General features: G+C 53.4%; 1 protein-coding gene across 1 annotated transcript in view; it reads right to left on the bottom strand.

Moving 5' to 3' along the window:
• Positions 1–26,804, bottom strand: part of LOC132448150 (bromodomain adjacent to zinc finger domain protein 2B) — a 48,615-nt gene extending 21,811 nt beyond the window's left edge. The window contains exons 1-10 of the mRNA XM_060039204.1: positions 26,357–26,804; positions 8,532–8,630; positions 5,885–6,115; positions 5,198–5,356; positions 4,702–4,874; positions 4,140–4,310; positions 3,545–4,018; positions 3,006–3,426; positions 954–1,223; positions 456–516 (exon numbers count right to left, since the gene is read on the bottom strand). Coding sequence (XP_059895187.1) covers positions 456–516; positions 954–1,223; positions 3,006–3,426; positions 3,545–4,018; positions 4,140–4,310; positions 4,702–4,874; positions 5,198–5,356; positions 5,885–6,115; positions 8,532–8,628 — 2,057 coding nt within the window. The 5' untranslated portion in view covers positions 8,629–8,630; positions 26,357–26,804. The remainder of the gene's footprint in view (positions 1–455; positions 517–953; positions 1,224–3,005; positions 3,427–3,544; positions 4,019–4,139; positions 4,311–4,701; positions 4,875–5,197; positions 5,357–5,884; positions 6,116–8,531; positions 8,631–26,356) is intronic.
• Positions 26,805–27,159: the final 355 nt, after the last annotated feature.

Below are 27,159 nucleotides of genomic sequence, written 5' to 3'. Positions count from 1 at the left end.
CTCCGGGGTCACCCCGGGGTCACCTCCGGGGTCACCTCCGGGGTCCCAGGGTTAGAGACATGGCCAGGCCTGGTAAAGCCCGGCCAATCACCTTGTTCGGTACATACTAAAAGATTGGCCAGTCCACCTGTCAGTCTAACCTCCAAATATACTTTTTGATCAAATCATTCATCAATACATTCAATAGTTGTTTGTCATCTGGACATTAAACCCTCCCTCTAAGGGTTCAGTTCATCCTGCTTCCGTTCCTTCCAGATGGGCTCCTCTGATGTGGAGGAAGTTGGTGATGAGGTTCTCTTAAGGCCTGAAGCTGCTCTTCATGGCTCTAGCGTTAACCATCTAGAGCAGCTCTCGTCCTCTCCACTGAGCTGATGGTTCTGAGCTGATGGTTCTGAGCTGATGGTTCTGAGCCGATGGTTCTGAGCGTTAACCCAACGTAGACAGAGTGGTCTTACCCGAACTGAAGGGGAACTCTGAGGACCTGCTCGTCAGTCACCCTCCTCCTCCTCCCTGTTCCTGGGGACAAAGGGACACATGAGGTACTCCTCTCCACCAGGGTAGACCGGCCTGCTCCACTGGGCTACTCCTTCTGTCTACTAAGAGGCCGGACCTCATGCAGCCATTCCTTAGACCCTAACCCGATTGGCATCACAGGGGTTTCTTTGAGTGATCCTTGTTCTAGGAGCGGAGCAGTGTTAAAGTGTTCCTCCACCTCATGGGGTGTAGGTCAGAGAGGTTAGATACCAGGAGCGGTGGAGGAGGGGGTGGAGGAGGTGGATGAGGTGGAGGAGGTGGGGCAGGTGGAGGAGGAGGTGGAGGAGGTGGGGGGTGTAGGTCAGAGAGGTTAGTTACCAGGAGCGGTGGAGGAGGTGGAGGAGGTGGGGGGGGTGGAGGAGGTGGAGGAGGTGGAGGAGGGGGAGGAGGTGGGGGTGTAGGTCAGAGAGGTTAGTTACCAGGAGCGGTGGAGGAGGTGGAGGAGGTGGGGGGGGGGCCGTAGGGCAGAGCGCCAGCAGGGGGCCCCGTGGTGGGGCCCTCCAGGGCCCGGGGCAGCGGGTCGCGGGGCCTGGAGAGCTGGAGGTTGAGGGGGGAGAAGCTGGAGGAGGAGGAGGGACAGAACAGGGAGCGCCTCAGTGTGGGAGGGGGTCCCTCCGCGTCCGCCTCCGCCCCCCCCCGATCCGGGGGGTCGTCCTCCGAGACGTCCGAGTCGCTCTCCAGACTGCTGTCTGAGGAGGGGGAGAGGGGGGAGACAGGAGGGGGAGAGGGGGAGGGAGGAGGGGGAGAGGAGGGAGGGAGGAGGGGGAGAGGAGGGAGAGAGGAGGGGGAGAGGAGGGAGAGAGGAGGGAGGGAGGAGGGAGAGGAGGAGGAGAGAAAGGAGAGAGGAGGGAGAGAGGGAGGAGAGGAGGGGGAGAGAAAGGAGAGAGGAGAGGAACAGGAGGGAAAAGGAGGGAGGGAGGAGGGAGAAAGGAGAGGGAGAGGAGGGAGGGAGGAGGGGGAGAGGAGGGAGAGAGGGAGGAGAGGAGGGGGAGAGAAAGGAGAGAAGGAGGGAGGGAGGAGGGAGAGAGGAGGGAGGGAGGAGGGGGAGAGGAGGGAGAGAGGAGGGGGAGAGGAGGGAGAGAGGAGGGAGGGAGGAGGGAGAGGAGGAGGAGAGAAAGGAGAGAGGAGGGAGAGAGGGAGGAGAGGAGGGGGAGAGAAAGGAGGGAGAGAGGGAGGAGAGAGGAGGGAGAGAGGAGGGAGAGAGGGAGGAGAGAGGAGGGGGAGAGGAGGGAGAGAGGGAGGAGAGAGGAGGGGGAGAGGAGGGAGGTGGGAGAAAGGAGAGGGAGAGGAGGGAGGGAGGAGGGGGAGAGGAGGGAGAGAGGGAGGAGAGGAGGGGGAGAGAAAGGAGAGAGGAGAGGAAGATGAGAGAGAGAGGGAGGAGAGAGGAGGGAGAGAGGAGGGAGAGAGGGAGGAGAGAGGAGGGAGAGAGGGAGGAGAGAGGAGGGGGAGAGGAGGGAGAAGGAGGGAGAAGGAGGGAGGGAGGAGGGAGAGAGGAGGGGGAGAGGAGGGAGAAGGAGGGAGAGAGGGAGATGAATCAACAGGTCTGAGGTCTAACATTCCCCTCAGAGACATCGATGGTCCCGGCCCTCTGAGGAGCCAGGGAGGAGGAGCTCTGAGGAGTCAGACCTGCCGGCACCGCATGAGGCTGTAGACAGTCTGTGTAATAACAGACAGGCTGTAGGCGGCCTGTGTATTAACAGACAGACTGTAGACGGTCTGTGTATTAACAGACAGGCTGTAGGCGGCCTGTGTATTAACAGACAGACTGTAGACGGTCTGTGTATTAACAGACAGGCTGTAGGCGGTCTGTGTATTAACAGACAGACTGTAGACGGTCTGTGTATTAACAGACAGGCTGTAGGCGGTCTGTGTATTAACAGACAGATAACAGACAGACTGTAGACGGTCTGTGTATTAACAGACAGGCTGTAGGCGGTCTGTGTATTAACAGACAGATAACAGACAGGCTGGAGGAGTCAGACCTGCCGGCACCGCATGAGGCTGTAGACAGTCTGTGTAATAACAGACAGGCTGTAGGCGGCCTGTGTATTAACAGACAGGCTGTAGGCGGTCTGTGTATTAACAGACAGGCTGTAGGCGGCCTGTGTATTAACAGACAGACTGTAGACGGTCTGTGTATTAACAGACAGATAACAGACAGACTGTAGACGGTCTGTGTATTAACAGACAGGCTGTAGGCGGTCTGTGTATTAACAGACAGATAACAGACAGGCTGTAGGCGGTCTGTGTATTAACAGACAGGCTGTAGACGGTCTGTATATTAAACCCACCCGTCAGGCTGTAGACGGTCTGTATATTAAACCCACCCGTCAGGCTGTAGACGGTCTGTATATTAAACCCACCCGTCAGGCTGTAGACGGTCTGTGTATTAAACCCACCCGTCAGGCTGTAGACGGTCTGTGTATTAAACCCACCCGACAGGCTGTAGACGGTCTGTGTATTAAACCCACCCGACAGGCTGCCGTCCTCCTCCTCGTCATCCTCTTCGTCCTCCTCTTCGTCCTCCAGGGAGTCTTCTGAGTCCTTGCTGCTGCTGATGTCCGACTCCGTGCTCCTGAGGGCTGCGTCAGAGGGAGCTGAGCGCTCGCCCCTGGTGGGCCCGTGGGCCGCGGCGGAGGAGGGGGGGGGCCTCCGGGCCCCGGTGCAGAGGTCCACCGGCAGGGGAAGGGGCTCCGGCGCGCGGGCCCGGGTGGTGAGGGCCAGGGGGGCGTCCTGGACGTCCAGCGGGGACGGCAGGGCCCCGTTGGTCAGCGCACTCAGGAACAGGTTGGTGTGGCTCCAGGGGGAGGGGGGCGGAGACGAAGGCCGCCTCCTCAGACCTCTGTGGGAGCCCGGGGGGGCCCGCCTGAAGGAGCCCTGGGGGAGGAAGGGCTGGACGCACAGGGGAGCGGCAAGCTGGTCAGTATTCACCGCCGTGCGATCTGGTTCAAAGCGCTTCAGCTAGACCAGACCCTGTGCTGTACGTGAGCTGCACTGCCGGCCTGCTCACCTGCTGCAGGGTGGAGGCCTGGAGGGAGGCGTCGCGGGGGCAGGCTCTGCTGCCCCCCCTGGGGGGCTGGGTGAGCTGGGTCAGAGCCCTGGGTCTGTGTGAGGGGGAGGCGGGGACCGAGGGAGGCGTGGGGGACGAGGGGTGAGACGGGGACTTGGGCGAGGAGGAGTGCATGGGGGAGGAGCAGTGGGAGGACGGGGGTCCGGCAGAGGTCTCTCTGTGGGGGGCCGGAACCATCGCTGGAGGCTGGTGACCGGCGGCCAATACGGTGGTCTGGATAACACTGGTGTGCTGCGTGGGCTCCTCCCCCTCCTCCTCCTCCCCCCCCCCCCTCGTCCGGGGGCGGAGCGCTGTGGTGGCCAGGGAGGAAGACTGGGGGTGGGAGGAGGAGGAAGACCTCTTCCTGCCGCGCGCCTCCTCCCCTTCAGACGCCCTCTTCCTCTTCCTCTCCGGGGTCGGCCCCTGAGCGGGGGGCTGAGGAAGAGGAGGTTAGGGGGTCACACACACACACACACACACACACACACACACACACACACACACACACACACACACACACACACACACACACACACACACACACACACACACACACCTTCAGCTTCCCTCGAGCGTCCTCAGAGTCGTCGCTGTCGCTGGACAGCTCCTCGTCCTCTTCCTCGTCGTCTTCGTCGTCCAGGTCGCTGCTGCTCACTCCATCGTCACTGGAGCTCTCCAAGGAGGAAGCCGATTGGCTGCCGCACTCTGGCGGGCTGGGGCTCAACGCCTGAGAGAAACAAAAAGAGTCAGGGAGGAGGAGCTCTGAGGAGTCAGGGAGGAGGAGCTCTGAGGAGTCAAGGAGGAGGAGCTCTGAGGAGTCAGGGAGGAGGAGCTCTGAGGAGTCAGGGAGGAGGAGCTCTGAGGAGCCAGGGAGGAGGAGCTCTGAGGAGCCAGGGAGGAGGAGTCAGCTCTGAGGAGGTTCTGAGTCAGCTCTTTGGAGTCAGCTCTGAGGAGTCAGCTCTGAGGAGTCAGCTCTGAGGAGTCAGCTCTGAGGAGTCAGCTCTGAGGAGGCTCTGAGGGGTCAGCTCTGATGAGCCCCGAGTGCACAGGGAGGAGGAGGAGGAGGAAGAGGAGGAGGAGGAGGAGGAGGAGGAGGAGGAGCAGCAGCACATAGTGACCTGCTCTCTCTGCGGGCTCTGCTGCTCCGGAGCCCCCGGGCTGCTCCTGGTGGCTCTGCTCCTCTCCAGGGAGAGGGCCCGCTGGGCGGGGGCCCGGTGAGGGGCCCGGTGAGGGGCCCCGTTCCCAGCCGGGGGGGATCGGACCGCCTCCCCGTTCACAGCTCTCCTGGTTCCTGGAGAACAGGAGACAGGGAGCGTTATCACCTTGAGCCTAGCTCCAGGCTACGCACCTTGAGCCTGGCTCCAGGCTACGCACCTTGAGCCTGGCTCCAGGCTACTCACATATAGCATGGCTCCAGGCTACGCACCTTGGGCCTGGCTCCAGGCTACGCTGGCTCCAGGCTACTCTGGCTCCAGGCTACTCACCTATAGCATGGCTCCAGGCTACGCACCTTTAGCATGGCTCCAGGCTACTCACCTATAGCATGGCTCCAGGCTACGTACCTTTAGCATGGCTCCAGGCTACGCACCTTTAGCATGGCTCCAGGCTACGTACCTTTAGCAGCAGCGGTGGCGGCGGCAGAGCGGTCGTTTGGGGCGGGGCCGAGCTGGAAGGCGTGGTGGTTGTGGAAGGGGGGGTGGAACAGGGGGGGCAGCCCCAGCAGGGGGTGGAAGAGGGCGCTGAGGCCGCGGGTCTCCGAGGCTCGCCACCAGTCTGAGGACGACAACAGCTCGGTCAGTACCACCTCGGTCAGTACCGCCTCGGTCAGCACCACCTCGGTCAGCACCACCTCGGTCAGTACCTCCTCGGTCAGCACCACCTCGGTCAGTACCACCTCGGTCAGTACCACCTCGGTCAGCACCACCTCGGTCAGTACCTCCTCGGTCAGTACCACCTCGGTCAGTACCACCTCGGTCAGCACCACCTCGGTCAGTACCACCTCGGTCAGTACCTGACTCTAGAGCTCTGAAACAGTCAGAGTCATCTGTCTGGTCCACAGCCAGCCTTCGTGGGCTCCTGAGTGAGGCCGTGTGAGGCTGTACTAGGAGGAGTACTGGAACACAGACCAGCCTCCGCCCCCCGCTGGGTGAGCGTGCTTATTGAGCCCTGGGGGCCACCAGGGAAACACAAGACAAGAAGCTCCTCCTGTCCGGGCGCCCAAACACAGGACGGTATCAGCCCCTGAGGAACCAGGGAACCAAGACCACTGCAGATGAAGCGGCCTTTGTGTGCGTGTCTCACCTGGGAAGGCCCCCAGCTGAGGATGGGCCCCAAGGGCAGCGGACACGCCCAGGGTCCCCAGGCCTCCGAACTCGGAGCGTCCGGAGCCGGAGCCGGCGGCGGTGGCGGCGGCGGTGGCGGCGGCGGCGGCGGCGGCGGCGAACAGGCCGAAGGCGGGGTGGCCGAGGAACGGGAAGGTGCCGGAGCCCCCGGACAGGCTGAAGGGCTGGTCGGCCATCTGGAACAAAGGACCTGGAGGAGACAAGGGGAGAGCGGGGCCACGTTAGTGGAGCTCTGAGGCCTCTAGGACCAACATGGCGGTCCACGTTAGTGGAGGTCTGAGGCCTGTAGGACCAACATGGAGGGCCACGTTAGTGGAGGTCTGAGGCCTGTAGGACCAACATGGAGGTCTACGTTAGTGGAGGTCTGAGGCCTCTAGGACCAACATGGAGGTCCACGTTAGTGGAGGTCTGAGGCCTCTAGGACCAACATGGAGGTCTACGTTAGTGGAGGTCTAGGTCTGAGGCCTGTAGGACCAACATGGAGGTCTACGTTAGTGGAGGTCTAGGTCTGAGGCCTGTAGGACCAACATGGAGGTCTACGTTAGTGGAGGTCATAGTCTGCTGCCTGTAGGACCAACATGGAGGTCTTCGTTAGTGGAGGTCTAGGTCTGAGGCCTGTAGGACCAACATGGAAGCCTAGGGATGGGTTTAAACATGCAGGAAGATCAGGAAGATTAAGGAGACTTATGGTGTGGACTAACTCCAGACATTGGGGAAAATGTGGAATAAAGACATAAGTAAAATGTTTAATAAATAAAGTGTGAATGATAAGAAAAATACATGAATAGTGTGGTCTTAGTGGAGGATGGATCTGATTATTTCAGTGACCATAAAGCAGCCAAAAACAGCTCCTGGGCTGGACGATGGCGAGATAAAGCCAAGCTGTGTGAGACATGTTGTTTGGGAATGAGAGCGAGCAACAGAAGAGTTCCACTGTCACTGCTAGACTAATGCATTCCCCTCCCGGCGATGCAGCCGGGGACACAACATATATTACACACACAGAAACGTCCACAAACAGCTTGTCTAAGCAGTTCTGCTTTGACGCATGTGTGTCAGGTGATTCACAGTGCCACAAAACCTGGCATCTTGAAAGATTAATCACTGCTCCATTAAAAATCCAGACAGTCCCTAAAGCTTAGTGGTGAATGAGGAACATTTGATCGTGATTTCGGTTTTTGAGTCAATTGGTCTAGTAATAGAAGAGAGTTGAAACGATTTATTTATTTGTAACTTTTTTGTCTAGTATATTTATTTTATTCATTAGATGTTATATATAACTTGCAGCTGGATTCATATTTGAACATTATTTTCATGTATTTTTTTAAGGGGGAATTTTAAGTTTTTTTTTTTTGGAGAAATGCTGAATAAATGCATCATGTTTTCAAACACTGAAAATAATAGTTGATATAATTGTGATTTTAATATTGACAAAAATAATTGTGATTTTTTTTCCCCCATAATCGAGCAGCCCTACTCCCTGCTCCAGCACAGGGACAGGAACGCTTTAGAGAATCTACGGGTTCTGAGGGAGCTGTAGTGACACTGAGGTTCTGTGGGTGCTATAGTGACACTGAGGTTCTGAGGGTGCTGTAGTGACACTGAGGTTCTGTTGGTGCTGTATTGACACTGAGGTTCTGTGGGTGCTATAGTGACACTGAGGTTCTGAGGGTGCTATAGTGACACTGAGGTTCTGAGGGTGCTATAGTGACACTGAGGTTCTGTGGGTGCTATAGTGACACTGAGGTGCCAATCTGTTTCACCACTCAGTGCTCGGTGACGGTCCACAATAAATTATATGGAGAACCTCCCTGCGTTTGGTGTGGGGGTCTGAGGAATGAATAATTCAGGAGAATGTCTCCAGTGTGTTCATCATTGTAACAGCACGACAAAAAAAAAAACGACCAATTCTTATTTGGAAGCATTTCTTATCCCCCCATTCTAAAACCCTCCCCCAATTCACAGTGTGAACATTTGCATGTTATTTCCACGGGCGGGCTGACAGCTTAGGCATCACTACTGCATAATAGCTTTGAACACATTAGTATGCAGCAGAAACACGAGGATCTCCGCCCAGCTCAGCGCCGTGGCAGACGCCCCCGCGCCGCCGGGGTAACTGGAGCTAAAGGCTGTCAGCCCGCCGCCGCCACACCGCCGCCGCCGCCACCGCCGCCGCCGCCACCGCCGCCGCCCCGCTCTTAATCGGTGGCACTAATTAATTCAGCAACTTTCCCGCTCCGACCAAAACTGTTGGAGAAAGTGTGAGCTTGGGCTGTGAGAGGCTGCTGGGGCACCTTAATGCGCCCAGTTTTAATTACACCTGGGTGAAAAAACATCTGCCGGAGCGTGAGCGGAATAATGAAATATAACGCCCTGGAAGTGAATTAGGCCTCTGGAATAATGAGGTGACCCCGCGCTGGGCAGCAGCCTAGAGCAGACTCACGCAGAGAACCTGAGCAGTTAACTGAGAAGACCTCTACAACACTTACTACGCCACAAGTCCTCTCAACAGTTACTACGTCACAAGTCCTCTCAACAGTCACTACGTCACAAGTCCTCTCAACAGTTCCTACGTCCCATGCCTCTCTCGTCTCCTAGCTACCTACCGCAGGGGGGGTCTCCGGGGGGCGGCCCGCCCTCAGAGGGGGTCTGGGCCGGGGCGGGGGGGCCCGGGGAAGAGGCCAGCCTCCCTCCGGACTCCATACCTGTCAAACACAATCAGCACTTTAACACAGGGAGGAGGAGGAGGAGAAACACCACCTCCTGCTCCATCACAGACACCGTATTCAGATAGGCGCGCCCTCTGTTCTGTCTCCATCACCCCAGCCAGGGCCTTTGGTTAAGCAGGAGGCTTACAGGAGGCCCTACCTGGTGCTACAGCAGGCCCTACCTGGTGCTACAGGAGGCCCTACCTGGTGCTACAGCAGGCCCTACCTGGTGTTACAGCAGGCCCTACCTGGTGCTACAGGAGGCCCTACCTGGTGCTACAGCAGGCCCTACCTGGTGTTACAGGAGGCCCTACCTGGTGTTACAGCAGGCCCTACCTGGTGCTACAGGAGGCCCTACCTGGTGCTACAGGAGGCCCTACCTGGTGCTACAGGAGGCCCTACCTGGTGCTACAGCAGGCCCTACCTGGTGCTACAGGAGGCCCTACCTGGTGCTACAGGAGGCCCTACCTGGTGCTACAGCAGGCCCTACCTGGTGTTACAGCAGGCCCTACCTGGTGCTACAGGAGGCCCTACCTGGTGCTACAGCAGGCCCTACCTGGTGTTACAGGAGGCCCTACCTGGTGTTACAGGAGGCCCTACCTGGTGCTACAGCAGGCCCTACCTGGCAGGCCCTACCTGGTGTTACAGCAGGCCCTACCTGGCAGGTCCTACCTGGTGCTACAGGAGGCCCTACCTGGTGCTACAGCAGGCCCTACCTGGTGTTACAGGAGGCCCTACCTGGTGTTACAGCAGGCCCTACCTGGTGCTACAGGAGGCCCTACCTGGCAGGCCCTACCTGGTGCTACAGGAGGCCCTACCTGGTGCTACAGGAGGCCCTACCTGGTGCTACAGGAGGCCCTACCTGGTGCTACAGGAGGCCCTACCTGGTGCTACAGGAGGCCCTACCTGGTGCTACAGCAGGCCCTACCTGGTGCTACAGGAGGCCCTACCTGGTGCTACAGCAGGCCCTACCTGGTGCTACAGGAGGCCCTACCTGGTGCTACAGGAGGCCCTACCTGGTGCTACAGCAGGCCCTACCTGGTGTTACAGCAGGCCCTACCTGGTGTTACAGGAGGCCCTACCTGGTGTTACAGGAGGCCCTACCTGGTGCTACAGCAGGCCCTACCTGGCAGGCCCTACCTGGTGTTACAGCAGGCCCTACCTGGCAGGTCCTACCTGGGGTTACAGGAGGCCCTACCTGGCAGGCCCTACCTTGTGCTACAGCAGGCCCTACCTTGTGCTACAGCAGGCCCTACATGGTGCTACAGCAGGCCCTACCTGGTGTTTTTATTATTACCGCCACAGCCCCGCCTCCCAAATCCTCTCTAACACCTCAACCAGATTGCGGTTTTGCCGCCTCAGCCTTTCTCTGCTGGACTATTTTATATCACAGCAACAATGTGGAGCTCTCCCCGGTGGCTCCAGGCTCTCAGACGAGGAGGTGATTAACTGGAGGAGAGGAGGCCTCATCTGAATATCAAGAGATGTCCCTCACTGCCAACGCCGGAGGAGACACCGTGACACCACGTTAGTTACACATGCACATGTACACATCCAAAGATAAATATTACATGCATACACACATGGAAACCAAATCTAATCTGAATACACTCGCGTACATGGAAGCTAGCGTTATATACATAAACATGGAAGCTAAAGCTAAACACACACACACACACACACACACAAGCTTTAGCTATATATACATATATTTATGTATAAACATGGAAGCTATTGGCGGGCTTGAGAGAATGAGCCATGCATAGTGTGTGTGTTTCTCATTTGTAGATAAATAGATAGGAGGTGACTTCATATCAATGATCCTCTCAGAAGAACCGCCCTGTTGATCTCAGCCTGTCCCTGCTGCGGTCCCCCACTGCGGTCAGTCGTGGAACACCACACCCAGCTGCTTTCTGTGATGCTGTGTCCAGCTCTACGGTGCCACTAGGGCACCAGGGATCCAGCCACCACTACGAGACCCACTTCTGCATTTCACTGCCAGTGTCGCAAATGCTGGTTTCCTCTTGGGCCATCGTGTTCTGCAGCCAAAGCAAACTGACATTTCAGTATAGCAGAACAAATGTTTCCTTATGTTCAAGTCTCACCAAAAACAGTTTAAAGGGAGAGCCAGCGAAACGTCTCCCGGGTGGGACTCCACCACCCGTTAAGACACACCCTGGGTTGTTGTGTTCTGAGGGGACAGTGATTTGAACGCTCTTTGTTACAACACATAATTAAGAGACCTAAATAAATAGTTGGGCGCTAACCCAAACAGGACCTTCTGCTAGAGCTACGAGGTATGACGGACAGACGGCCACGCCGGGCTGAAAGTCATCTCCCTCAGGGACTCCTTCCTTCCCCATCTCCCTCCCCTCCCCTCCCTAGGACAATCCCTCCCCCGCCAGTGACACTAGGTAAAGATGCTAGGTATAGACGCTAGGTATAGAGGCTATAGGCGCTAGGTATGGATGCTAGGTATAGACGCTAGGTATAAACGCTATAGGCGCTAGGTATGGATGCTAGGTATAGACTCTAGGTATAGACGCTATAGGCGCTAGGTATAGACGCTAGTAGGTATAGACGCTAGGTATAGACGCTAAAGGCGCTAGGTATGGATGCTAGGTATAGACGATAGGAATAGACACTAGGTATAGACGATAGGAATAGACGCTAGGTATAGACGCTAGGTATAGATGCTAGGTATAGATGCTATAGGCGCTAGGTATAGACGCTAGGTATAGACGATAGGAAGACGCTATAGCCGCTAGGTATGGATGCTAGGTATAGATGCTAGGTATAGACACTAGGTATAGATATAGACGCTAGATATAGACGCTAGGTATAGATACTAGGTATAGATATAGTCACACTAGGTATAGATATAGCTACTAGGTATAGACACTAGGAATAGATACTAGGTAAAGACACTAGGTAAAGACACTAGGTAAAGACACTAGGTAAAGACACTAGGTATAGATACTAGGTAAAGACACTAGGTATAGATACTAGGTATAGATACTAGGTAAAGACACTAGGTATAGCTACTAGGTATAGACACTAGATAAAGACACTAGTTAAAGACACTAGGTATAGACACTAGGTAAAGACACTAGGTAAAGACACTAGATAAAGACACTAGGTATATACTAGGTATAGACACTAGGTATAGACACTAGGTATAGACGATAGGAATAGACGATAGGAATAGACGCTATAGGCGCTAGGTATGGATGCTAGGTATAGACGCTAGGTATAGACGCTAGGTATAGACACTAGGTATAGACGCTAGGTAGATGCTAGGTATATACTAGGTATAGACACTAGGTATAGATATAGATACTAGGAATAGACACAGAACAATTGGATGAAGAGAGGAAGAGGTGGGAGACTATAAATCTGTTTTGCGTGTGCATATGTGCGTGTGTTTGATGTGTGTGATTCAGGTCGGGCCGTTAGCCTGTGAGCAGGCTGTGTGTCTCATCCGTTCTGCAGGAGGACAGATGGTCGATGCCAGTGAACAGCGATAATCCTGCCCTCACTCAGGCCCACCCGGCTATGAGCAACACAGACTGGTGACAACACAAACGGGAACCCAACGGCAACTGAACAGGAACCCAACAGGTTGGGAACTGAAAGGGAACCCAACAGGTTGGGAACTGAACGGGAACAGGAACCAAACAGGTTGGGAACTGAACGGGTTGAACGGGAACTAAACGGGAACTGAACGGTAACTGAATGGGAACTGAACGGTAACTAAACGGGAACTGAACGGGAACTGAACGGGAACTGAACGGGAACTGAACGGTAACTGAACAGGAACTGAACGGGAACTGAACGGTAACTGAACGGGAACTGAACGGGAACTGAACGGGAACTGAACGGGAACTGAACGGTAACTGAACGGGAACTGAACGGGAACCAAACAGGTTGGGAACTGAACGGGAACTGAACGGGAACTAAATTGAAACTGAAGGTGAACTGAAGGTGAACTGAACAGGAGCTGGGAGGCTTGCAGCCCTAGAGGACGGCCTTGTTCTCCAGCGGGTGTGGGAGCCTCATGCGGGCTGCAGAGGAGCGGGGGCAGCTGCACCCCGGGACCGCTGGGTGACAGATGGCAGTGCTGGACCATGCTCGGCGCCCCCCCCAGCGTTCTCCGTGGGAGGGGGGGCAATGCCACCAGTCCCGTCAGTCCCACCAGTCCCACCAGTCCCACACGCTCCTCCGGCCCGGCCCAGCCCATCATCCCTGGTTCTAATCACATCTTTGACCTGCTGTGCCCACCCTTCACACCTGGCTCCTCATCCATCATGACCCACAGTAACAGCCTGTCCTCCTGTGCGAGGAACAGAGCCCGTCACCATCACTCTGCAGGACCTCCTTCAGGGCCGCCTTCACGCCCAAAAGGCCTTTCTGCTCCCACCCACGTCTGCAGCACATATTGAATTCTACCGTCAATAAGAGAGGGGGAAAGGGAGGCAAACGACCTCTGATGGACGAGGCTGTGACGGATGAAACACATTCGTCCTTCACCGCCGCGTGAGCACGCCTGCCAACGAGCGCCCATCATCTCCCCCCTGAACAAGCCGGGGGGAGGGGGGGCCGGGAACGGGGATCCAGGTGAAACACGGAGACTGACATCCATCACGGACACATTCCTGGGGCGCCCGCTCCCCGGCCCGTCAGCCGCACGCATTAGCCATAAAATATGCAGGCTCCGCACGCATCTTAATGAGCTGAGGGGGGGGGAGGGAGGGGGACCAGGCATCAGCCCTGATTCAGCTGCCATCGGCAGCTCCCTCAATACAACAAAGGGGCCCGGCCACCACACTAGCGGAGCAACGTGTTCTCTGTGGCAGACGGCACCTCGGCCTCTGTGTACCATGCTCCAAAAGGCAGAGTGGAGAGGGTTTAACAGATAATCACGCACACACCGTGATATTACTACACATCACACGGGTTCCCATCTCACCCTCCCTGTTTACTCCTACATCATTTTCCATCATTTCCTGAAGGCATCATCATTACTGTGATTATGTGCTGCTGATAATAAAAAATAGGAGAGAAAAACATGCTCTCTCCTGGGGGTTACAGCGAGATGGTCTAGATTATGGTATATATGAGTAGAAGATGGTCTAGATTAGGGTCTATATGATAGAGTAGAAGATGGTCTAGATTAGGGTCTATATGATAGAGTAGAAGATGGTCTAGATTAGGGTCTATATGATAGAGTAGAAGATGGTCTAGATTAGGGTCTATATGATAGAGTAGAAGATGGTCTAGATTAGGGTCTATATGAGTAGAAATGATAGAGGACAGCCCAGCGGCTATGGGGGAGGTGAAGGGGGTGGAGGGTGTAAAGGGGATGGTGGAGGTGGTGGAGGTGAGTGCTACAGATGGAGGTATGTGAGGGGCCAGGGGGAGGGAGGCTGATCCACGGCTCTGGAGGTGGACACAATGAGAGGACTCGGTTGGCCTCTGAGCAGCGCTAAGACCCGGAGGGTGGAGGAAGCCGCTTGCATCGTAGCACACAGGAATAGACGCTTTCACACCAGCCTGCTTTATTTTTAATGGTAACACTTTAGAAAGTGATTAAATAACTGTCATTGTGGGTTTCAGTACCTTATCAATAAAATAACCATGATGACCCGTCTAGAACCTTTTGCAAAATGGTCTCGGGAAAATATTGAAACTCCATTAATAGCAGCGTGAAAGAGCAGCATCCGGTGAGTTTACTGAGCCTCGGCCACGCGGTGTTGGTGTTCTCCAACCAACCCAGGGATCAGATGCACTCTTCTTAAGGAAACACAGTGAACAGAGCTTCACCTCGCCACGCAGAAGACCCCCACAAAGCAAGGGGCCACAGCTGGCCTGGGACTCAGGAGATCATTCATGACCAAAAACACACAATCTACGATGTAGCCTTTAGAGACGGCTCTCCATACTGTCAGTGAGCCCTAACTAGAGCTCACTAACTAGCTAGTACAGAAACAGGCCTGGCAGTCAACCCAAGGGGGCTTGCTCTGACAGACACAGGGGACTGCTGAGAAGGTTTGGAGGGCTGGACATGGAACTGCTCATTGTCTTACTATTTAGGAAGTTATATTTCCTACTTCACAGCAATAGATGATTAAACAACCAGGCCCCAGCGTGCGCATTCCCGAGCCCCATCTCAAACACCCCACCTCCGTCTCCACGACGACCAACAGAGGAACCTAGCTTTAGGTCTGGGACCGAAAGGGAAGTCAAGAATTTAATAAATTCAGTTTAATAAAGTACCACAGCCTATGGAGGCAAAAAGACCACGACTAGGTTAATTAATAGATTAAGGCAATAAAGAATTCTTGCAATTTTAATCTAGCACACATCTAAAAATACCTTTGCGTATATCTATTAAGGGAAGGTGCTTTGACTCTGTCATGGTCAGGACACACACACACACACACACACACACACACACAGCTGTGTGTGTGAAATATTCTGAAATATTCCAGATTCCTCTGAATGCATCAGTGCCACAAGCAGGCCTGATGACATCACCTTGTCAGGGGGGGGGTCTGAGAGGAGCGAGAACGAGAGGTGGAGAGAGAGAGAGAGGTAGAGAGAGAGGGAGGTAGAGAGAGAGAGAGGCAGATAGAGAGGGAGGTAGAGAGAGGTAGAGCGAGAGGGAGGTAGAGCGAGAGAGAGAGAGAGAGAGAGAGAGAGAGAGAGAGAGAGAGAGAGAGACAGAGACAGAGACAGAGACAGAGAGAGAGAGGTAGAGAGAGAGGGAGGTAGAGAGATGGAGAGAGGGAGGTAGAGAGAGTGGGAGGTAGAGAGAGAGAGGTGGAGAGAGGGAGGCAGAGAGAGAGGGAGGTAGAGAGGTAGAGAGAGAGGGAGGTAGAGAGAGAGAGGTAGAGAGAGAGAGAAACAGACAGATGCCCACAGCGTGCAGAGAAGCCATACTGCGTTCATCAGCACAAAGACAGACAAAGAAAAGCAGCTCTCTGGTCACAAGTCGTTACTGCAGCATGACTCAATCATAAAGATATTAACTAATAAATAACTTTCCCATTAATATATTAATCATGATATTGGAATTACAAAAGAAGTACAACACATTCACAGCTTAATGTTTCGATGATGCCACTCACTAACAAACCTGTAGCGGTCAATCAGTCGGCCAGCTAACAGACTCACTCTGAACCATCAACCTCTAACAGACTCACTCTGTACCATCAACCTCTAACAGACTCACTCTGAACCATCAACCTCTAACAGACTCACTCCATCGCCTCATGGTCCAACAGACTGAACCATCGCCTCAGGGTCCAACAGACTGAGCCATCAGCCTCATGGTCCAACAGACTGAACCATCGCCTCAGGGTCCAACAGACTGAACCATCGCCTCAGGGTCCAACAGACTGAACCATCGCCTCAGGGTCCAACAGACTGAGCCATCAGCCTCATGGTCCAACAGACTGAACCATCGCCTCAGGGTCCAACAGACTGAGCCATCAGCCTCATGGTCCAACAGACTCACTCTGCAGTGGTGACCAGTGATCCTAGCACTCAGCTGACCGGTCTGAACTCATGACAACACACTGTCACTCAGACTGCTTCTCACTATTTCCTGAGGAGGGCATCATGAAATGGTAATATACAACCACTTCAATATTTATATTCAACGTCACATCTAAAACATTTTCTTCATCAAACAAATACCTATGTGATAAAAGATATCTTGGATCACCTTGAACATTGTGAGCCTGACTCGACGAGTCCACAGTTTCCCCTGGAAGAATACGGCTGAGTTGAAGAACTGATTATAAATTGCAAGTGTGTGAAAAGCAGCTTTGAAGGTCAGGGCACTTCGGCTTATAATCTGCAGCATTCTGCAGCAGAAATCAAGGGAGAAACAACAGATTGAGTCCTTAGCGTCCCACTAGGTCAGCAGGTAGATGGTGGTGGAGAAAACTGAATCTACGGAAGATAACTGTCTCAGCCTCCGCTGGCTCCATGCGTTAGAAGCAGACACTGCCTTCACGTGTTAGAGGCAGACGCTGCCTTCATGTGTTAGAGGCAGACGCTGCCTTCATGTGTTAGAGGCAGACGCTGCCTTCATGTGTTGGAGGCAGACGCTGCCTTCACGTGTTAGAGGCCTTCATGTGTTAGAGGCAGACGCTGCCTTCATGTGTTAGAGGCAGACGCTGCCTTCACGTGTTAGAGGCCTTCATGTGTTAGAGGCAGACGCTGCCTTCATGTGTTAGAGGCAGACGCTGCCTTCATGTGTTAGAGGCAGAAGCTGCCTTCATGTGTTAGAGGCAGACGCTGCTTTCACGTGTTAGAGGCAGACACTGCCTTCACGTGTTAGAGGCAGATGCTGCCTTCACGTGTTAGAGGCAGACGCTGCCTTCATGTGTTAGAGGCAGACGCTGCCTTCACGTGATAGAGGCAGACTCTGCCTTCATCTGTTAGAGGCAGACGCTGCCTTCATCTGTTAGAGGCCTTCATGTGTTCAAAGCAGCCATGGATACACTCTTCTACAGGCAGTTTGTGAGGGTTCAAGGTTACACTTTAAAATAGGTCATTCCCCGAGTAAGAAGACGTGCAGGCGCAAAAGAACGGAAACCAAAGGCCGGGCCAAAGAGAAGGAGAAGGAGAGAGAGGGCAGAAAGCAGGTCTAGTTTCCCCAGTACCACCTGAGCTCAGTGGAGACTCCCCACCAGGCCACCAGAGCAGCAGCTGTGGCTTCAATGGAGTGCTGGGACTCACTGGGGATGATCAGCAGACTATTTTTATTTTGATGAATGTGCAGGGAAAATAACTAATTTCCTGTCTGCCTCTGAGCCATCTTAAAAAAGAAAAGAGCTCCATTTCTCCTTGCTAAATTAATCTATTATCCATCAGGCCACCGGTTCTGCAGCAGAGCCTGTCTGTGTAACACAGGAGCAGCCATTCGACCTGCTCTAAGCTCTGATACTATATTAGACATGTTGGAAAACGGGATTTATATAAGTGGTCCGTGTCTCCTGCTTCATGTCTCCTGCTTCATGTCTCCTGCTCAGTCCCATGTCTCCTGCTCACTCCCATGTCTCCTGCTTCATGTCTCCTGCTTCATGTCTCCTGCTTCATGTCTCCTGCTTCTTGTCTCCTGCTTCTTGTCTCCTGCTTCATGTCTCCTGCTCAGTCCCATGTCTCCTGCTCAGTCCCATGTCTCCTGCTTCATGTCTCCTGCTTCATGTCTCCTGCTTCATGTCTCCTGCTCAGTCCCATGTCTCCTGCTCAGTCCCATGTCTCCTGCTTCATGTCTCCTGCTTCTTGTCTCCTGCTTCATGTCTCCTGCTTCATGTCTCCTGCTCAGTCCCATGTCTCCTGCTCAGTCCCATGTCTCCTGCTTCATGTATCCTGCTTCATGTCTCCTGCTTCATGTCTCCTGCTTCATGTCTCCTGCTTCTTGTCTCCTGCTTCTTGTCTCCTGCTTCATGTCTCCTGCTTCATGTCTCCTGCTCAGTCCCATGTCTCCTGCTCAGTCCCATGTCTCCTGCTTCATGTCTCCTGCTTCATGTCTCCTGCTTCTTGTCTCCTGCTTCTTGTCTCCTGCTTCATGTCTCCTGCTTCATGTCTCCTGCTTCATGTCTCCTGCTCAGTCCCGTGTCTCCTGCTTCATGTCTCCTGCTCAGTTGGACCGAGCCTCTGGATGGCTACAGCAGATACTAACGACAGTGCTCTTCTCTTTCACAATGACATACATTGAGCATGTTTTAACTTTGTCAGACCTACCTTGACCTAGATATCATTTTCCAGTGCTTTCTTATAGTATAGGGCACAAAGCAGATGGTTTGGTTTTCTTGTGAAATGTACAGATTGATGGACTTGATTCAGAATAACCAAAGCCCCATTCTGAACACAAGTTGTGTTTGAAAGCAGCTCAACACAAACCCTGAATGAAAACCCTTTATTGTAATTGCTTTGCAGTAGAACACGTTTTAATTGTAGTGAAGATGATGGACAGAGAGAATGCCATGTAAATCCAAACATTTCCTCCTAAATATTCAGGCCATGAGAATACAATATTCATTTTGCTGCAGGAGGACAGGCCATGCATAACAATGAGCAGTGCTAATGAAATCAACCATCAAGCTGAAATACATACATATTAAACCGGCTCTACGTGTCCTTTGCTTTCTGCCTCGTTTGTTCTTTCTCCTCATTTCGTTCCCTGACCTTTCAGTATTTCCTACCGCCTCGTATTCGCTGTCAGCAGAGAATAATGATTGCATATCACTGCCTCATTCTGGGCACTTATGTGGCCGAATGTTTGTGATAAAAAATAACGGAAAATAATACCTGGATGTCCTGCTAAATTAATAACATTTCCTTAAAAATCTTTAGCCGGAGTAAATTCATTACTGTGAAGTGAAACCTCTCTAATTAAAAACAGCAAATCACCAAAGGGATACCAGGCAACACAACTAAAAGCCCGGAAAGGCCATTAAGGCTAATTCATTACCAATTTTATTCAAAGATCCAGAGGAATTCGCAAACGTTCAAATTTGATTTCTAACGCCAAATAAAGAGTATGCAGGAAGACTGCCTCTGCCCATCTGTTTTCTCTCATGAACGGAGGATAGCGAGCACAGCTCGGAGTGTATCTGCCTCCTACTGGGTCTCAGTCACCTACTGTGCATTTTAATGAAGGACTTAATCCTGGCATATTGAGTTCAAATTAGTAGGACTAAAGGACACACACACGCAGAATGAAAGGAAACGTGAATACACAGCAGTCTGCCCGGCCGAACGGTAGCCCGCTGCAGCCGTCTACGAGAGGGGTGCATCAGGAACAGAGGATGGAAGACACACGCTTACACATTGTTACGGTGCAGTGCTCCAAACGGATCCAGAGCATATTGCTTCACAAGATATAGAGGAAATAACGAATGTAAAAAACACAAGATACGCCATCATTATCAATGATTTGAACCATTATTATTAGATTCCCTTGCCCTGGGGCCCTGATAACAGGGGGGGCCCTGAAAACAGGGGGCCCTGGGACCCTGATAACTGGGGGCCCTGGGACCCTGATAACAGGGGGGGGCCTGATAACAGGGGGGGGCCTGATAACAGGGGGGCCTGGGACCCTGGTAACAGGGGGCCCTGATAACAGGGGGCCCTGGGATGGATACCAGGGTCCCAGGGGGCCGGGGACCGGGGCCCTGCTGGCTGCGGGCAACGGAGGGGACAGCCCTGAAGCTGCCGTCTCTCTTCCCTGACAGAGACTCCATCTGCCAGCGGAGCACCAGTGATCCGGAGCGCCGTGCGGCGGCCTCACCACGGCCTCGCCTCGCCGCGGCCTCGCCTCACCCTTGCCTCGCCTCACCCTCGCCTCACCCTCGCCTCACCGTGGCCTCACCTCACCTCGGCCTCACCGCGGCCTCACCTCACCGCGGCCTCACCTCACCTCGGCCTCACCTCGGCCTCACCGCGGCCTCACCGCGGCCTCACCGCGGCCTCACCTCACCGCGGCCTCACCTCACCGCGGCCTCACCTCACCTCGGCCTCACCGCGGCCTCACCGCGGCCTCACCTCACCTCGGCCTCACCTCACCTCGGCCTCACCTCGGACTCACCACGGCCTCACCTCACCTCGGCCTCACCTCACCTCGGCCTCACCTCACCTCGGCCTCACCTCACTTCACCGCGGCCTCACCTCTGCCTCACCTCGGCCTCACCTCGGGGCTTAGTGCTGGTCTGGAGCTGCCAGCCCCTCCCCTGAGGGGGTCTGGCAGCTCTGGGAGGGCAGGCAGTGTATCAGCGCTGATGTTACTGGACCCCAGATCAAACGATCAGAAGAGACCTGTCAGCCCTATTCACTTCAATAGTTAAATGAAGCTCTGCCCTGATGTACTCCGATGCCCCCCAAGACCAACACCACCCTGTACACCAACACCACCCTCTAAACCAACACCACCCTCTAAACCAACACCACCCTATACACCAACACCACCCTAAACGAACAACACCACCCTATGCACCAACACCACCCTATACACCAACACCACCCTATACACCAACACCACCCTATACACCAACACCAACCTAAACACCAACAACACCACCCTACACCAACACCACCCTAAACGAACAACACCACCCTATGCACCAACACCACCCTATACACCAACACCACCCTATACACCAACACCAACCTAAACACCAACACCACCAACACCACCCTACACCAACACCACCCTACACCAACACCACCCTAAACGAACAACACCACCCTATACACCAACACCACCCTATATATCTGCACATGTTCAGGAGATTCAACAGGAGATTGCTCACATCTCCCATATGCAGATGGAGGGGAAGTGGAACATGAACACACCAGATTGCTCCACACCCACTGACCCCCGCTATGCACCGGTGGATGGCGGTGGACGTGAGGCACAGGCTGCATATTGTGAGCTCAAGGCGTCGCTGCCCCGTGTCCAGCGTGAGGCTCTGATGGAGCCGCCAGCCTCGTCAAACTGGGCTGAACCGCCGGACCGTCGAGGGACAACATGAGCAGCCATGCAGTCCCTCTTCAGAACACACCCCCCCCTCTAAGGCAGAACAGGGATGAGGGATCAGACGCCACCAATTACTGCCGGCTCTCATTAGAATACCCCCAAAAAGGATTTGTTCTTTTTCAGAAGTGAACACAATTCAAAACTTTGAAATTCATATTCTGTCATGGCAACTAACTAGACGTTCACTAACTAAAGCAGTTAGAGTAATGTAGTTTGAACTAATTAAAAAAAAAAGAGGACCTAGTGAAATCTCAAGCCTAATTGGAAACTTTTAATCCTATTCCAAAATAATAAAGGAGTTCAGCTTTGTCCAGGCTTTGCCTCGCTCACCCTTCCTGTTGCAGTTGACCAGAGCCGAGTGTGTGTTAGTGATCAGAGTTAAGAGGAGCGGGAGGCCTTCTCAGTACCGAGGCTCCAGCTGCACCACAACAACACCGTCAGCTTAATTGCTTGATTCTTATTGATTTATTCATTCAGCGTTATTCCTATCTCAAAGCTCCATGAAAATGAAATAAAAATGCTAATCTTGGAGGGCTAAGGGCCCCTGGGGAAGAAGACTTATCCGTTCAAAACATCCACGGTTCATCAAAACGCTGCGACACACAATCCTAGAACACAACAAAGAGCAGTTTAGAGCAGGGGGGGGGGGGGGGGGGCATGGACATGGCCACACCTGGGGGGGGGTTGGGGGGCGGACTGAAGGGCCCGCACCTGGAGGAGGTGGGGGGGTGGGCTGGGGGGCCCCAGTAGTGTGTGACCTCCGCCTGGACCATCTCCACCTCCGCCCCTCAACAGGACCTCCACCTCCACCTGAACCACCTCCACCTGCACCACCGCCACCTGCACCACCTCCACCTGAACCACCTCCGCCCCTCAACAGGACCTCCACCTGCACCACCTCCACCTACACCACCTCCACCTGCACCACCTCCACCTGCGACCGCGTGCAGCGGGCCCTGCCTGCGTTCGTGGGGCGTAGGATGTACACAGCAGACTGCAGAGAGAGCGCTGAGCGGAGGGAGGAGTCATAAATAACCTCCTCCTCAGAGCCGGCGTCCTCTGCCTCACAGCTGGGTTCAACCCCAGGGTTATGTAGTGAAGCCTGTGTCACTGGGGTCCAGGGAGCCAGCCTCCCCCCGTTTATAACCCCTCAGACCAGGGGGTCGGGGACGGGATGCACACAGCGGTACTATGAGAGAACGCAGGCTTCATCCACTGGGAGCACTACCGTCAGTCATGTGATCCGTGCAGAAACCTTTCACACTTCCATCAAAACAAGTCCTGGAATTGAACTGTAATCTAATAACCAAAACAATGTGCATTGAACCACAAACAAGTCAATCTAATCAGTATTATCCTAGATGCACTCTTCCACCCCACTACAGAACATCCCCGTCTCTGTGTGCTGGAGAGGAACGATGGCTCCAGCCAATCAGCTAGCCTGCCCCTTGCAGCTGGCTGCTGACCCTAACATATTCAGAGATGGATCCTCCGGCACTGCGCTGCCGGACTGCTAAAGAGTCTCAATGGGTGGAGGGAACAACACGCCAGCAGAGCTAAAATGGCCCCACTCTGTGGCAGCGGTGACCAGGTTTTAAATGCAGAGGGATCAATATGGAAGTGAGGAGGGGCGTGTGAGGGGGCTATAATACCATCCCATGTCTCGTCTTTACTGCTCGGGTAAAACCACTGGCCCTGAAGTAGAAACACACTACAGCGGGATGTGGACTGGAGAGAGCAGACACTGAGAGAAGGACAACCAATAGTGGCTAGCCCTGTGACAAGGAGCTCAGCAGGGAGGACAGGGCAATCTGCCTGACATATTCCTAATAATCCACCTCCATAATACTGCCCCTCCTCCCCCAAGCTAGCCCAATCAGGAGGTGCCAACCGTGACCTACAAAGAGGGACTCCTGTCACCCCTCAGTGAGGAGCGGAGGGGGGGTACCCAGCGCACACCTGGGGGCCGCTCCGCTTCGGTTGGCTCTCTGTGGTGAGCCGCTCTGTGGTGAGCCGCTCTGTGGTGAGCCGCTCTGCGGTGAGCCGCTCTGTGGTGAGCTGCCCTTTGCGTTGAGCTCAGGGCTGATTTGATGAGCCGGCTCCGCCCCCTCCGTCTGTGATTAATGAGCGCCAGCTTTCACTCCCTGCCAAGAAACGGCAGACAAAGGAGAGGAAAGGTGGAGGGTCAGAGCCCTGGTGAAGCCCTCCAATCTCCACCCTCCCATCTCCACCCTCCCATCTCCAGCCCTCCCATCTCCAGCCCTCCCATCTCCAGCCCTCCCATCTCCACCCTCCCATCTCCAGCCCTCCCATCTCCAGCCCTCCCATCTCCACCCTCCCATCTCCAGCCCTCCCATCTCCACCCTCCCATCTCCAGCCCTCCCATCTCCACCCTCCCACCTCCAGCCCTCCCATCTCCACCCTCCCATCTCCAGCCCTCCCAACTCCACCCTCCCATCTCCACCCTCCCATCTCCACCCAGCAGGGCTCCCCTTCACCGTCCTGTTCCTCAAGTCGTCTTCCTGAGCAGAATCCACATGTTCAGGACACTACTCTAACATGCTGGATGGCTGGAGATAAGACAGGGCTTATCATGAACTCATAGTCTCCAACAGGCTGCTAGTGTTTAAAGGGCGGGTTCACTACGACCTGGGACGATTCTCCATTCAGATGACCGTCCTGGTGCTCCTGGTGGATAATACTAGAGGTGTGTTCCTGTAGGGCTCCTCTCAAGGTCAGTGAACAGCAGGAGGGGGGGCGACCTCAGGTGTATCTGCTGGTGGATTCATCGCCGCTTACTAGAACACATCAAGGCTGTGACGTGATGCATCGCACTGCGGAGGCTGAGCGGCCATTAAGCCAGCAGAGCTGAACAGGAACCCTGCTCTACTCTACTCAGAGTGTTACCAGGGCCTGCTCTACTCTACTCAGAGTTACCACAGGCCTGCTCTACTCTACTCAGAGTGTTACCAGGGCCTGCTCTACTCTACTCAGAACGTTACCACAGGCCTGCTCTACTCAGAGTTACCACAGGCCTGCTCTACTCAGACAGTTACCAGGGCCTGCTCTACTCAGAGAGTTACCACAGGGCCTGCTCTATAGAGTTACCAGGGCCTGCCTGGGTTCTTTATAACCATCATGACAGTAAATATTACAAATCTGCAGTCATTTGCCAGTAAGGTCTTTCAGCGTAATCACATTGGCATCACAGACATGTTGATATCACTGGCACAGACATGTTGATATCACAGCCATGTTGATATCAGACATGTTGATATCACAGCCATGTTGATATCAGACATGTTGATATCACAGCCATGTTGATATCAGACATGTTGATATCACAGCCATGTTGATATCAGACATGTTGATATCACAGCCATGTTGATATCAGCCATGTTGATATCAGACATGTTGATATCACAGCCATGTTGATATCAGACATGTTGATATCACAGCCATGTTGATATCAGACATGTTGATATCACAGCCATGTTGATATCAGGCATGTTGATATCACAGCCATGTTGATATCAGACATGTTGATATCACAGTCATGTTGATATCAGACATGTTGATATCAGGCATGTCTGATACATAGTGCTGTCTCTGAACTGAGGCTGTCTTGTGGTAGGCCTATGTAGGCCTATGTAGGTGGAGTAGACCTAGAGTATGTAGGTGGAGTAGGCCTATAAAGGTGGAGTAGACCTAAAGATTAAACAGACTGATTGTTTCTCAGATTGACAATCCATTCGTTTTGCACCATAATGAGAATGTGGGTGTAATTATAGTATTAACACTAAAACGAATCATGTACTTTTTAAACATTATTAGTATATATTATTGCCATGATATGTATTATCCAGATAATATGACTATCTGGATAATTCTCTCAGGATAATTCTCTCTGTATAATTGTGTGTGTGTGTGTGTGTGTGTGTGTGTGTGTGTGTGTGTGTGTGTGTGTGTGTGTGTGTGTGTGTGTGTGTGTGTGTGTGTGTGTGTGTGTGTGTGTGTGTGTGTGTAAATTCTAAACTAATCTCCAACATCAACACCCCTATCTCAGTGTTAATGTGGATTTAAATACGATTTACATCCAGAGTTTGAAAGTCATTACATTGCATCATTATTTAATTCAAACACATTTTGATTATTATAGGCATAAATATTACCAATTTTGAGATTTCATGCAATATCCAATTAAATATGTGAATTTGAATAAAGGTTAAAAACTATTATGTTTTATTCATTATAACTCGACTCCGTATAAAACATCTTAACAGTTTTGGACAACGTATCTCTTGAACAGGAAATGTAATGAAACAAAAGGACGAACACCTGGTATCTCATCTATAGCAGGGCCGTCTGAACATAGAGAGGACCATCTGAGACATCTACAGTATGAGACATGGAGAGGTTGAGAGAACCTCTCAGAATACAGTATGAGACATGGCGGGGTTGTCATCAGAACACCAGGTGGGATAGGCTGATCAGATCTACGGACCTCGGACAGACAATCTAAATTAAAATAAAATAGTAATTAGACCAACGACCAATCGGAATGGTTCCGTGTGATCCCAACAGGTAAGCGGCGGTCCCTCACCACGGACCCACCGTCCCTCCCATCCATCGTGTGGATCCTGGAGACCAAAGTACTACCAAGTGAATTTTCCATCCGAGATTTTCTAACAGAGATTTTAAAATAAATTAAAAGGATGTTTTCGAGATAAGCACGGCGCTGCAGAAGAACCTCCGTCTGAACCGCTGATCTTGTTTCTTGGGTCTGGTTCACCTGACAACGGTGGGACGAAGTAAAAAGCAGGAATATTCATACTAATATTACTAGTGGTACTAGTAGTCAGAGACTAAGTTGACAGCATACTACGGAAACACTTCAGGAACACTCCCCAAAACTTTGATTCCTCTACGGTGAACTTCCAGAGGACGGCGGGGCACTGAGAGGTAAGGGGCGGGCAGCGGCGCGCCAGCTCCCCGCCAGCTCTCCGTTAGCTCCCGGTTAGCTCCACGCCAACCACTCACGCTAGCTTCAGCTACTGTTAGCCTAGCCGCTAGCCGCTCGTTCCCGTCGCTCGGCGGACCGACGGTGAGGCGGCGGCGGGGCAAGCAAGCGGAAACTTCGCACGGAGAAAACCAATAAATGACAACTCACCGCGTTAGACTGAAGTGCGTCCTGGTGCTGCGGTGGGAGAGCTGAAGTGTTGAGTTAGTTCCCGGGGTGGCGGGGTCGTGTGTTTCGGTGAGGGGAACGGGACCGGGGAGCGGAGACAGGGTCAGTGATGCGCGGCGGTTGGAGTGAGGAGCGGCGCGAGGCTCCTCAGGACCGCCGCGCTCCACCAGCCGTGACGTCACGACCAGTCCTGTGTATTGAAGTAGCTTCATCTGATGGTGTCTATTAAAGCAGCGTCATCTGATGATCTGTCTCTGTCTCTGTCTCTGTCTCCCTGTCTCCCTGTCTCCCTGTCTCTCTGTCTCTCTGTCTCTCTGTCTCCCTGTCTCTCTGTCTCTCTGTCTCTCTCTCTCTCTCTCTCTCTCTCTCTCTCTCTCTCTCTCTCTCTCTCTCTCTCTCTCTCTCTCTCTCTTAAAGCAGCTTCCTCTGATTGTCTCTCTCTCTATTAAAGCGTCTTCATCTAATAAAGAACAAGATGTTAGTGAGATAGCATAAGGATAAGACGGAATAGATTTTACTGAACAAGTCTTCCGTTCCGCTGAACCATTGGCTGTTCCTACATGTCTTTTGTTTGACTGTTTAGTGCGGTTCCAGAAGAGAGATGGTCCGGCAGAGCAGACATCTCCGCAGTGTGAAGAAGAGCTGCCACACGTCGGCCAATTAACCTCATTAGTGTCACGTAAACAAAGAGAGCGTCCGGCGGTCACACACACACACACACACACACACACACACACACACACACACACACACACACACACACACACACACACACACACACACAC

The sequence above is a fragment of the Gadus macrocephalus genome, chromosome 20 (assembly GCF_031168955.1).
Source record: "Gadus macrocephalus chromosome 20, ASM3116895v1".
In the NCBI taxonomy this organism is placed as follows: Eukaryota; Metazoa; Chordata; class Actinopteri; order Gadiformes; family Gadidae; genus Gadus; species Gadus macrocephalus.
Note: the sequence above shows the minus strand (reverse complement) of the source record. Positions and strands in the feature narration are given on the sequence as shown.